The sequence below is a fragment of the Dermochelys coriacea genome, chromosome 9, assembly GCF_009764565.3.
Source record: "Dermochelys coriacea isolate rDerCor1 chromosome 9, rDerCor1.pri.v4, whole genome shotgun sequence".
In the NCBI taxonomy this organism is placed as follows: Eukaryota; Metazoa; Chordata; order Testudines; family Dermochelyidae; genus Dermochelys; species Dermochelys coriacea.
This window is the reverse complement of record NC_050076.1, coordinates 17,884,613-17,898,232: the sequence shown is the minus strand read 5'-3', so window position 1 is coordinate 17,898,232 and position 13,620 is coordinate 17,884,613. Positions and strand designations below refer to the sequence as shown.

Sequence of the window (13,620 nt, the reverse complement as noted above, 5' to 3'; positions counted from 1 at the left end):
GTACAACTCCAGTGTAAATCAGAGTGGCGTCAGGTTCTATAGATCAGATCCAAACCTGCTTTACATCACTTGCACAATCAGTCAGATTGGTGCAAGACAAGGTAGGGTTAAGTTCTATGTATTTAACTTGCACTATCCTACTTAGAACGCTTGCTTTCCTGTACCGTAAATAGTTTGCTTGCTTTAGTTTGTTAGCTGTTTTGTATTCTGAATGTTGCACAAAATTCCTAATTGAATTGACATTAGCAGGTTACATTGTAGGGGGAAGGAATATAGGGTATTATAACTGTCAACATTAATAAAATTTCTGCACAGATATAGTCCGTATAGACATGGCTTCTTATTCTTGTAGTTTGTGTGCATTTTTAATAAGAGTGTTCTGCTGTTGAGGAGGATGGAAGTCTCAGGGAAGGAGGACATCCAACTGGAGCAGAGGGAAATGATCCCATAGTTGGGACCCTCCTTCAAGATGATGATGTGGTATCCTCTTGCACTGATGATACCTCTCCAGGGGAGGGAACTCCAGTTATTAGGAAGAGATAGGTATTTAGATTAGATTTATTAAGAACTGGGGAAACCTTTGGGAAAGGGGGAGCCTATACAGGAAGGATAGGCTCCACCTAAACCAAAATTGAACTAGATTACTTGCACTTAAAATTAAAAAGGTCATAGAGCAGTTTTTAAACTAAGGGCAGAGGGAAAGCCAACAGATGCAGAGGAGCATGTGGTTTGAACAGGGACATCCATTAGGGGAGGATCTATTAATGGAGGTTCTCTATGTCCTGGTAAGGAGGAGAGGATGGAAGATAATAAAATAAATGTAGGATTTGATGAGAAACAGTCAAAAGAAAAAAAAGTCCCATTCAATTACATCATGTATTGGCAGACAGCTAAAAAGTGACAAGTTTTTAAAGTGCTTATATACCAATGCTAGAAGTCTAAATAATAAGATGGGTGAACTAGAGTGCCTCGTATTAAATGAAGATATTGATATAATAGCCAGAACAGAAACTTGGTGAAATGAGGATAATCAATGGGACACAGTAATACCAGGGTACAAAAATACAGAACAGGTCGTGCTGGTGTGGGAGTGGCACTATAAAAGAAAGTGTAGAATCAAAAATCTTAAATGAACCAAACTGTACCATAGAATCTCTATGGATGGTAATTTCATGCTCGAATAAGAATATAGCAGTAGGGTATATTACCAACCACCTGACCAGGATGGTGATAGTGACTGTGAAATGCTCAGGGAGATTAGAGAGGCTATTAAAATAAAAAACTCAATAATAATGTGGGATTTCAATTATCCCCATATTGACTGGGTACATGTCACCTGAGGACGGGATGCAGAGATAAAGTTGTTCTTGGAGCAGCTAGTTCTGGAACCTATAAGAGGAGAGACAATTCTTGATTTAGTCCTAAGTGGAGCACAGTATCTGGTCCAAGAGGTGAATATAGCTGGACCGCTTGGTAATAGTGACCATAATCAATTTAATTGAACATCCCTGTGGCGGGGAAAACACCACAGCAGCCCAACACTGTAGCATTAAATTTCAGAAAAAGGACCAACACAAAAATGAGGAGGTTAGTTAACAAGCTGCATGGAAACTTTTTTTAAGATGCCATAATAGAGGCTCAACTTAAATGTGTACCCCAAATTAGAAAACAAGAGAACCAAAAAAGAGACACTGTGGCTAAATAACAAAGTAAAAGAAGCAGTGAGAGGCAAAAAGGCATGTTTTAAAAAGTGAAAGTTAAATCCTAGTGAGGAAAATAGAAAGGAGCATAAACTCTGGCAAATGAAGTGTAAAAATATAGTTAGGAAGGCCAAAAAAGAATTTGAAGAACAGGTAGCCAAATACTCAAAAAGTAATAGCAAAAAAAAATGTTAAGTACATCAGAAGCAGGAAGCCTGCTGAACAATCAGTGGGGCTTCTGGACGATCGAGATGCTAAAGGAGCGCTCAAGGATGGTAAGGCCATTGCAGAGAAACTAAATGAATTCTTTGCATCGGTCTCCACGTCTGAGGATGTGAGTGAGATTCACAAACCTGAGCCATTCTTTTTAAGTGATAAATCTGAGGAACAGTCCCAGACTGAGGTATCATTAGAGGAGGATTTGGAACATATTGATAAACTAAACAGTAATAAGTCACCAGGATCAGATGGTATTCACCCAAGAGTTCTGAAGGAACTCAGATGTGAAATTGTAGAACTACTAACTGAAGTCTGTAACCTATTATTTAAATCAGCTTCTGTACCAAATGACTGGAGGATATCTAATGTGACACCAATTTTTAAAAGGGCTCCAGAGGTGATCCCAGCAGTTACAGGCTGGTAAGCTTGACTTCAGTACCGGGCAAACTGTTTGAAACTATAGTAAAGAACAAAATTGTCAGACACATCGATGAACATAATATGTTAAGGAATAGTCAACATTGTTTTTGTAAAGGGAAATCATGCCTCACCAATCTACTAGAATTCTTTGAGGGGGTCAACAACCCTGTGGACAAGGGGGATCCAGTGGATATAGTGATTTAGATTTTCAGAAAGCCTTTAACAGGGTCCCTCACCAAAGGCTCTTAAGCAAAGTAAGCTGCCCGGAGATAAGAGGGAAGGTCCTCTCATGGATTGGAGACTGGTTAAAAGATAGGAAACAAAGGGTAGAAATAAATGGTCAGTTTTCAGAATGGATAAAGGTAAATAATGGTATCCCCCAGAGGTCTGTACTGGGACCAGTCCTATTCAACATATTCATAAATGATCTGGAAAAAGGGGTAAACAGTGAAGTGGCAAAATTTACAGATGATACAAAACTACTCAAGATAGTTAAGTCCCAAGCAGACTGCAAAGAGCTACAAAAGGATCTCTCAAAATTGGGTGACTGGGCAACAAATGGCAGATGAAATTCAATGTTGATAAATGCAAAGTAATGCACAGTGGAAAACATAATTCCAACTATACATATAAATTATGGGGTCTAAATTAGCTATTACCACTTAAGAAAGAGATCTTGGAGTCATTGTGGATAGTTCTCTGAAAATATCCACTCAATGTGCAGTGGCAGTCAAAACAAACAGAATGTTGAAAACATTAAGAAAGGGATAGATAGTAAGACAGAAAATATCATACTGCCTCTATATAAATGCATAGTACACCCACATCTTGAATACTGTGTGCAGATGTGGTCATCCCATCTCAAAAAAGATATATTGGAATTTGAAAAGGTTCAGAAAAGGGCAACAAAAATTATTAGGGGTATGGAACAGCTTCTGTATGAGGAGAGATTAATAAGACTGGGACTTTTCAGCTTGGAAAAGAGGCAACTAAGGGGGGGAATATGATTGAGGTCTATAAAATCATGACTGATGTGGAGAAAGTAAAAAGGAAGTGTTATTTACTCCTCATAACGTAAGAACTAAGGTCATCAAATGAAATTAATAGGCAGCAGATTTAAAACAAACAAAAGGAAGTATTTCTTCACACAATGAATACTCAACCTGTAGAACTCTTTGCCAGAGGATTTTTGAAGGCCAAGACTATAACAGGGTTCAAAAATGAACTGGATAAATTCATGGAGGATAGGTCCATCAACGGTTATTAGCTAGGATGGGCAGGGATGGTGTCCCTAGCCTCTGTTTGCCAGAAGCTGTGAATGGGCATCAGAGAATGGATCACTTGATGATTACCTGTTCTGTTCATTCCCTCGGGGGCACATGGCATTGGCCACTGTCAGAAGAGAGGATACAGGGCTAGATGGACTTTTGGACTGACCCAGTATAGCCGTTTTTACGTTCTTATGTTAAATTTTGTTTACAGCTTGTCCTTCTGGTTTATATGGCATGAACTGTTTACAGCACTGCATCTGTCGCAATCAGGCTGTATGTGATCATGTAACTGGACAATGCATTTGTCCCAAAGGCTGGACTGGAATAGCCTGTGAACTTGGTGAGTTCCGTCATGTTCTCCATTTGCTTTGACTGGACCTTTCATTCACTTATGATTCTGATAAAATTCTGCCCTGATTGATTTCAGAGTGTGAGGATGGGAAGTATGGAGAGAGCTGTGAGCAGAACTGTAGCTGTGGCAATGGTGGAATTTGTGACCGACATTCAGGGAAATGCAACTGCCATCCAGGATGGATTGGGGACCAGTGCAATGTTGGTAGGAAGGCTAATTTCTTTGATTCAACTGATTGTAAATCTTGATTCTATAAAAAGCATCTTATTAATTAATGTTTCCTGTATTTTTATTAATCTTTCGATAGCTGTGGCTGCCCATTTCAACTCCCAAGGGTCTCTCTTTCACTTGCATTGACTCCTTTGTCTGGAACTTTAGCTCTTTCTCCCTCCAGGACATTGAGTCACTTTCTGTCCTTCAATTTGATCTTAATACTTTTCATTCTGAAGAGCACTAGAGATAGCTAGTGGCTAGAAAGAAAGAATGGTGCAGTGGTTAGGGTGCTAGCTTGGGACTGGGAGACCTGAATTCAATTCCCTGTCCTGGCACAGATTCCCTGTATGACCTTCGGCAAGTCACTTAATCTCTCTGCTAAAAAAAAAATGGGACACTTCCCTATCTCACAGGGGCGATATGAGGATAAATATATTAAAGCCTGTGAGGTGCTCAGATTCTATAATAATGCGGGCCATATAAGTACCTTAGAAAAACAGAATTTAGTACTAAGTGTCCAGAAACTTGGGATCTGTTTCAAGTTGTGCCACTGACTTGCTGTCTGATCTTGGCAAAGTCACAAGTGGACTGTTTTTTCTACACGTGCTGAGAATCCACAAGTTTCATTTGTTAGTGAAAGTCATAGAAATCTTAGAAATACTGGCCTTTCACTTCCTCATGTCTCAGTTTCCCATTAGCAACCTTGTAAAGTCCTTTGAGATAATAAGTATTGTCTAGGCACAATTTACTATCATTATTAACACAGTATGTTGTTGTTCAGTGTGTATTGTATGGCCATCACTATACAATCCATTGTGATCTTTAGGATTCCAGATTACTGCCACTTTGCAAACTTTCCTGTGCATAGTCATTAGCATTCAGGACAGAATATAGCAATTTTAAATATGCTAAATATACTCTCTTCAGATTATAAATTCAGTGCTTGTATCATCTATTCATCATCCCAAACTGTCCCAGAAGATAAATATTAGCTTATTTGTCAGTGGCTGATGGCTTTCACATCAGCTTTCTGTAGACCAGAAGGAACCATTATTCTGCTTATCTAATTTTTCTCTCAGCCTGTCCATCTGGATTCTTTGGGGAGCAGTGTGAGGAACGGTGTGACTGTGAACACAGCTCTTCCTGCCACCATCAGAGTGGAGTGTGTCATTGTGAAAAAGGATGGCGAGGAAAACGATGTGACAAATGTGAGTTTCTGCTGAGAGTAAAAATGAGACATCTACAGAGTACTGTGTCTGCTTCATTAAGGCCCTGATCCTGCAATAGCATCATTAAGCCCTGGCATGATCCCACTGAAATCAATGGGAGTTGAGGGCACTCAGCACTTCACAGAATTAAGCCTTAAGAAGTACTTTTTGGTAGGCTGTGGTAGTTTTGTTCTTCTCCACTGGTCAAACTGGAGTTGCCCGTTAGCAGATTATCCTCATGATGATGATCAACATTGTCCCCCTTCCATTTCTTTCATGTCAATTGCTGTCAGACTCTAGGCCTTTCAGACCTGTACCTTTCATGACACAGGCAGTTTTTCATTAAAATAAAAATAAATTTTTAAATTTTTAAATGTCACATTGAAAAATTTCTCTACTGTCCCCAGAGAAAATGACAAAATTTGGACACCAGGTGCTGTAAATAACAATATCACATGAAGTTTTCTTCTGTGCAGCATAAGGAGGTTCACATTAAAGGGAAAGATCATGGGTGAAATCCTGGCCCCCTTGAAGTCAGTGGGGTTCTTGTCATTGATTTCAAAGGGCCAGGATTTCACTGATTGTGAGTTGGAATTCATCTCCTACCTCTGGAACTAATGTAACATTTGAACAACAGAAATAAATGGTCATTAATGTTCTCCCAGGGAGGTAGCCTTCTTGGAAGCACCAGTATTCTTCATATATATTTGCTGGCTAAAGCATGAAATAATGGGCTTCCCTTGCAGTCAAGGGCTGAACTTGGTCTTTAGGTTCTTCTAAGCCCTTCTGCAATCTGTTCTAATGAAAATTGTTTTGGTTATTCCAGCCTGCTTGCCTGGCTACTATGGCAATTACTGCACCAAGCGTTGCAACTGCCCTTCAGGTACCCCTTGTCACCATGTGAATGGAGAGTGTGGCTGCCCTCAAGGATTCACTGGCTATGGCTGTGAAAAAAGTAAGTTGTTATACAAGCATGTGACTAATTGACCCTTGAAAAAATCTACAAGGGATTGATTCATTTATTAAATAACTGAACAGCTGATTTAATCAACCTCTGAAGGAGTAAGGACTGCTAGAACACTGCATTAATAAAAGTAGACTAGAGCTTGAAAGCTGAATATAGATTTTTCTGCTTGCAGATTGCAAGAGCAAGCAGGGGGACAAAATTCAAGAAAGCTGGCCCAGGGAAGTGTCCAGTCCACCTGAGGATTCTGTCCCTCCAGAGGGCAGGCAGTATTTCCACCTCTACCGTCCATTGGTGTTCTTTGGGAGAACAGCTTCTGTTCTTGGCTGCCAGAGCACCAGAAAATTATATTTTTGCTATAAATATTATTTATTATTGTCAGTGGCAAGAACCACATCCATTCTGGGGTTATCTTTAAAGACAAACTGGATTTATTTTGTGCTCCAAGCTCTATAATTCCTATTTTGACAGGTTTCAGAGTAGCAGCCGTGTTAGTCTGTATTCGCAAAAAGAAAAGGAGTACTTGTGGCACTTGTAGTGTCTAAGGTGCCACAAGTACTCCTTTTCTTTTTGCGAATTCCTATTTTGCGTTTCCTTAATGCAAAATTTCAGAAACCTGTTGTCTGAGCATAAATTTTACTATTAAAAAGATCTGATTATTGAAATTTTAATCTGACCGCTATCTAATCTGTGAGACTGTAAACTTTTGGGGCAGGGACTGCCTGTTTCTTGTGTGTGTGTGTGTGTGTACAGTGTGTAGCACAATGGGTTTTTAACCCCAATTAGTGGTACTAGGTGCTAAATAATAAAAATAACGATAAATAACTATAAAAACCACCACAGCTTTATTCAAGTTGCTTTTGCTGTACCAATTTATGTCACCTGAGAATTTGGCCTGATATTTCTACGAAGGTGCTCAGATGGTGTGGTGCGCACTAATATAACAACCTAGATCTAAACAGTCAGAAAAATGTAGGTAGCATGGCTGACAAGTGACAAAATGCAACATGTACAAATGTTTGTGCTAAAGCAACCTTGAAAGTTTAAACTATTTACACAAGGGAAAATGTCTTTATCCACATGTGGTCCCTCATGAGTTATACTATTATTTTAGTCGATTTTACCTGACATCACACTATGATTTTCTTTAGTGACAAGAAAATTGCAGCTGGCCCTTGGCAGTTGGGCATAAATTGACTGCACAAAACAAAATCAAACAGCAAAGTAATCCCCAAGTAAATTTAATACAACTAGAGTCCCAGAGGGCAGCATACTTCTGTAGGCAGTAGTTTTATTTAATAAATTTTAGCCTGCTCTTTGTTTGAGTGCTATATTTACCAAGACAAATTTAATTCATTGGTTTACATTTCCTCTTCCCTCAGCTTGTCCAGCAGGCACATATGGTAAGAACTGTAACCAACTATGTCAGTGCTCTGCAGAGAATGAGGAATGTCACCCAGCAACAGGCAAATGTACCTGCCTACCAGGTTATTATGGAATCCACTGTGACCTTAGTATGTATAATTCTTGCTTCATTCCAATTTTTTTTAAAAAGTAGTTGACGGGAAACCTAATTCTTTGGAGCCAGATTCTGAAACGCCTATTTGTATTTAGTAATACCTGCAGCCTGGAATGAGTCTACTCCAGGTATAAAGTCCTTCTCTCTGAGAGTAAGAGGAGTCAAATTTGGCCCTTAATTATGGTAAGGCTTTTTTTTGCTGGGATCAGGAGTTTTTTCTAGAGACAAACATTTCACAATTTTCTGAAGTCATTTTTACTCCAGACCCTTCTGTGAAATGTGACATGAATACACATCCACCTCAAACCTGCAGCAACACGTGTATTGTGTAGCTCTCGCCTCTCAAAATACCGAAGCCAGTGTGCTTCCCGAAAGCTCTGAGTGCTAAACTAAGGATAAATGGTTATTATAAAACAGGCTGCAATTGGCAATAAATCTAAAGTGATTCATAAAGTCAGTTAAGTTGTACGGTCTTCTGAGGAACAATCAAATTAAACAGATTGTTATGGATTGGAAAAGGGTGACTAGTTTAAAAGACAAAATGCCAATTCGCTGAGCATTCCATCATAAAAAAAATATATTCCCAGACCCACATGTCTCAGACTGATATTCTAGACAACAGTAAAGTAGCTTGTGAAGGAATGTGATGACTGATAGGAAACATGCAGTGAAGTGACTAAAAAGGAGACAGTTAATCACCTTTTTGGTTACCGCTTTAATTTTGTTTTTACTCTTCATGATGTGTAATGTCCTCTTATAAAAAGGAAAATAAAGCATCTTTGCTCTTCAAGCTCAGGTCTTTCTCTCTTTGGAAAACTTTTTTTCCCCCTTTCTCTCTGTTTGGAATCCTGAATGGCTCCTTTTGGTTTGCTTCCCTTTTTGGCAGCAGTTTCAGAGCTGATGTCAGCAGCCATGTGTGCAAGTCCCGGAACAGTTAAACACTGTGCTTCACTACTAGAGTAGAAACAGATTGGGGAGCTCATACTGTCATAATGTTATCACGGGTTGTATTTAAAAAGAAATAGAAATGCAGTGTCTGATTCTTCCCCTATTTACATCAGTTGTACACCAGTGTAACTCCACTGTCTTCTGATTTAGACCAGTGTAAATGAGATCAGACTCAGGCACTTGAAATCTGAAGTACATCTCCCACCAGATTAATATATGTTCAGATGAAGTAACATTTTGGGCCTTAGTTACTTGACCGTGTCTTTTTATATATATTGATATATGGCATAATACCCCAGATCATAGTATCTTAGCTTTTATTAGTCATTATATAGATGTACAAGGGCCAAACATAGGCAAACTCCCATTAATTTCAGTGGCACTTCCCAGAGTAAAAATTGAGTAAGAACCTCTGGACTGGGCCTTGGAGTAAGAAAATTAGGACAGTAAAAGTTGCACCATTGCCATGATTTAAAGGAAGAAGTTACAGGGTAAAATCCTAGTCTCGCTGAAGTTAATGAGAGCTTTGGCACTGACTTCAGTAGGCCCAGGACTTCATGCAAAGTGTATAAGGCTTTTGCCTTTCTGGTGCTGAGTGTCCTCATAGGAACTGAAGTTGCACAATATCTTTCAGAGCAGATTTTCAATGAATAGATTTTGTTTTGTTTAATTTTCTGCCTAGAGAAATAAGAGGATCACTGGGATATATGGATTCATATGGAAAAAATGATTGTATTGCATCTAAATTTTGCTTCTGTTTTATACTCTTGCTTGGTAGCTTTCACCAATCAGTGGCAAGTTGTAGGAGTATAACCAGATTATTTTAAAGTTAGTGTGTGTTTAGTTGTGGGGATCTGTGCTGCAAGAGATTGAGGGCCTGATTCTGATCTAATACCATTTTTGCACCATTTAGCACCATTACTTTGGTAGAAATACTTCTGCTTCAAACTGCTTTAGCTGAGAAGAGAATCAGGCCTATTCTATCCCATGCTGAAGAAGCTTTCAGTATGCTATTGAAACTGGGCGCAGTGTAGGAAGCCGCTCCCAAAGAAGTCAAATTGGCCTTAGTCCAGTCAACATGTGGTTGGATACTGCTGGAAACAGTTTCTGGCAACAACGGCTATACTTATAATACTGTAAAAAAGGTTCAAGAAAATATCCATAAAAGGTGTAACTGGCTGGGAAACTGAGGTTCCAGCAGCCAAGAGCAATTGGACTTCCATGTTCTCAAGTTTGGAGTAGAGAATTGAAATAGTCTTTTGGCAAGATACAGAGGAAGCAGGTAAACTAGCAATACGAATCCCATCTGTTAGCCATAACTCTGTGGATCGGCAAATCTGCCTGAGTATGGTAAAATTAAAAAAAAATAAATGGCTCTAGTAGATAGAAAAAAAACACTGCCACTCTGTGTTGTTTACTGATGTATTTGAGCCTGGTGAACTTTCAGCTGGGAAGACCAACTTCATCAGCTCCAACTACTAATGATCAACCTTAAAGCTGTAGGTAATGGGACACTTCAAGGGTATGTCTGTATCGCATCTGGAAACGAGCCACCCAGCTCGGGTCCACAGAATTGTGTCACTGGGGCTCTCACAAGCACACTAAAAGTATCTGTGTAGTCGTTACAGCTTGGGCTGGTGCTTGAGCTTTCAAGCTCCAGGCTTGAGATCCTGAGTTCCAGCCCGACCCACAACGTCTACACAGCTAGTGCAAGGCCTGCTAGCACAAGTCAGTGGACTCGGGCTGGGATGCTAACTCTCAGATGCAACGTAGACTTCCCCAAAAGATGCAATTAATATTGGTAAGGAAAGCCCTAGTATATACTGTTCATAAAAAAGAATCTAGAAACATGAATTCCAGATTAACTCAAGATTTAGGATTACAATAAGGAATTTAGATCATGGCAAAACTAACCCAAGCCAGAAGGAAGAGATGAGGAAACGATTTAGAAATCTGGCTGCTGTTCTTGCAGTTCTCAGAAAAGCATAACTCTGATGTACAGGAAACTGTTAAATTAGAAAATGTCTTTATTAGATAACTGGTGGTTATAAACTAAACTTCTTTGTGGATGCATAGCCTACTTAAATGGCAGGATTCTGTGTAAATTGCTCTGGCTGTCTGCATATAAGCCTCTTGGAAAGTAGTAACAGATGAGAACAACTTGCTGATAATTATGTTGAATGTTGAAGCAGATGTGTTTGCACTGCTTGTGTTGCTCCCTGTTGAACTGAAATAAATAAGAAGTTAAAAGGATAAGTAAATTGGGAAGGGAAAAATTACATGTATTACTGGAACCACTTCCAGTCATGGAAGAAAGCGTGTCAGCCTGAACTGAGATACAATTCTGAAACCTCTGCCAGAGAGGAAAAAATGTAGTTGGGTGAGTGAAGCAGAATAAAAAGGAAAAAAGCCAAATAAAGACCAAAAGGAAGTAGGGAAGGTTAAAAAGAAACTCACTGGAAAAAAAAGGCTAAATGAAATCATTATACTGAAGATATAATGTCCTTGACACTGTTTCTTAGTGGATTTTGAAATAACATTATAGGGGTCTTTCTCTGACAGCAGGAATTTACATTTCACTGTGTACATGAAGTTGCAAAATTTATTCTGTAAAATCTGCAGAATTTATGTAAGTTTGTGTTATCATACCCACGTAGGGAGAGATGTTGATTTAACTCTCAGATTTGCTCTTCCAGTGGATGGGGGAAGTGATGTATTGAGTAAAAAGAACCCATGGAACAAAAGAGTATTTATATTCTGTAAATACATATGTCCATTTAGTACAGTTAATCTGGTATCCTTGGGTAGCAGCCAACAGCCAATGTTATTTCTAAAAGACATCCCGATTGCATTCGCTGTTCTGAGATGCTGTATAGATCAGTTCAGAGGAGACAAGGATTTCTTCTCCATCCACACAAATCATGATTTTATACACTGAAGAAAGAGAGTGAATTATTAACATCCATAAATTCCTACAGTACAAAATATGAAGAGACACGTGGCTAGAAATTGGCCACATATATACTCCGGTGGGGATTTCCAATATGGCCACAGGCTTTCCTTTTTTAGAGTGGGAGAAAGTGAATGTCATTTCCAGCAAGGAGTGTCAGTGTGAATTGTCTTGGAAATGGTTTGCCTTAGAAAGGGCTGTACTGCCATCCTCAGCACAGCTGACATAGAAAGGCGTTCACACTTCTGATGATCTAGAAATTGCTACCATACACTGGGGGAAAGGGGACACACTATGCACCTCCAGAGGCCAACAGTTGCAGAACTGGTCTAAAGTACAAGCACCAGAGGGCTGTTGCTAGCAGCTGGGCTTAGCTCCTAGAATCGTACGATTACAGCAGAATCTGAGCTTTCACCTAAGTAAGTCACAGTTGTGGAGAAAAGTTTGAAAACGTAACCTGAGTGTATCTGATGCCTGAGCTTGCAGACAGCCTGAAACAGCTTTGAGAGGGGCAAACTGCCCCATGTATCTCAATGGGATATTAACTCCAAGACCCACTGCTCTGAGGGGACCTGCCAACACCACCCCTGCAGAGAACTCCATGGGTATGGCGGGGGAAGAGTGCAGCAGGCCCAGCCCTCCCACCCAAGTGATACACCCTTCCTGCCACTACTCTGTCCAGGGGCAGAGGGCATCACGTAGCTGTCTCAGCAGCGCCCAAGAGGTCGGGTGGGGGCTAGCTACTGTACCTGGCAAGGAAAAGGGATCCCATGCCACTTCTTCTGATTCTCTCCAAGTGGTGAATTGGGACCAGCGTGGGGCCCCATTGTCATGGTGTGCCTAGAGTGCTGGGTTGCTTTAATCCAGCCCTGAACATTAGGAAAATCTGTTTAATTCTCTGATGCGTCAATAAATATTTGATTCTTGATTCTCCCCCACTTGTTTTATATGAATGTAATTTCATGGGAGTTCCTCCTGATTGACAGTGGGGTAAATGAGATCAGAATCAGGCCCTAGCACTGGAGCCTTGAAACAGCGTACAAGAACCCGCTGTGTTTTGGGGAAATGGCTTTGTCCATTACCACTGAATGTATTAGGGAAATGGGGAAACATGAAATGTCAATCTCTATCTAGATAAATGCAAATTTGGAGAGAATGGATATCTGCCTAGCATTGTCCATAATAAACTGCTCTTCAAAAAGAAGACATCTGAAGCAAGGCACATGCATACAATGCCACCTGAAAAGCCTATTTAAGTCTATGTCAGACAAATTATTCATAGACATCTTATCCTCAGATATAAATGGCACTAGTACTCCAGACAAGGCCACTTTGTTTGGGTTATTACAGGATAAGGTCTCCCTTTATGAAAAAGAATTCCCAGTTTTTCATTTGTATGTGTAACTTGTGAGTCTATGGAAGTCCCCCATGTCCTCTTCTCTGAAACACTTGCACAGTCTTCCATTCACAGGCCAGGATTACAGCTCACATTACAGTGAAAAATGAAGTTTGGAGAAAACCAACATAGGTTAAAGTCACTTTCTGCTGCTTAAATTAAAAAAAAATGCCTGCAAGCTAGGATTGGTGTTTTATAAGAATAAATAATTAGACAAGAAATAGAGATTGAAAACAAAATTTAGGTGTAAGGTAACAAAGTGATCTTGCTATGAAACTGTATGGTCGCACAAGTAGTATTTCCTAATTTTTTTTTCCTGTTTTAAAACAGAATGTCCACAAGGTACCTATGGTCCATACTGCCAAAAGGCATGTAAATGCATTAATGGAGGCAACTGTGATACTATGACAGGAACCTGTGATTGTCCTCCTGGCTTCATTGGAGCTGACTGTAGTAAAAG

General features: G+C 39.8%; 1 protein-coding gene across 1 annotated transcript in view; it reads left to right on the top strand.

Moving 5' to 3' along the window:
- The window catches only part of LOC119861396 (multiple epidermal growth factor-like domains protein 6), a 309,492-nt gene that overhangs the window by 280,350 nt on the left and 15,522 nt on the right, over nucleotides 1–13,620 (top strand). Inside the window, exons 26-31 of the mRNA XM_043492338.1 lie at nucleotides 3,822–3,950; nucleotides 4,038–4,166; nucleotides 5,255–5,383; nucleotides 6,210–6,338; nucleotides 7,730–7,861; nucleotides 13,491–13,619. Of these exons, the coding sequence (XP_043348273.1) occupies nucleotides 3,822–3,950; nucleotides 4,038–4,166; nucleotides 5,255–5,383; nucleotides 6,210–6,338; nucleotides 7,730–7,861; nucleotides 13,491–13,619 (777 nt within the window). The remainder of the gene's footprint in view (nucleotides 1–3,821; nucleotides 3,951–4,037; nucleotides 4,167–5,254; nucleotides 5,384–6,209; nucleotides 6,339–7,729; nucleotides 7,862–13,490; nucleotide 13,620) is intronic.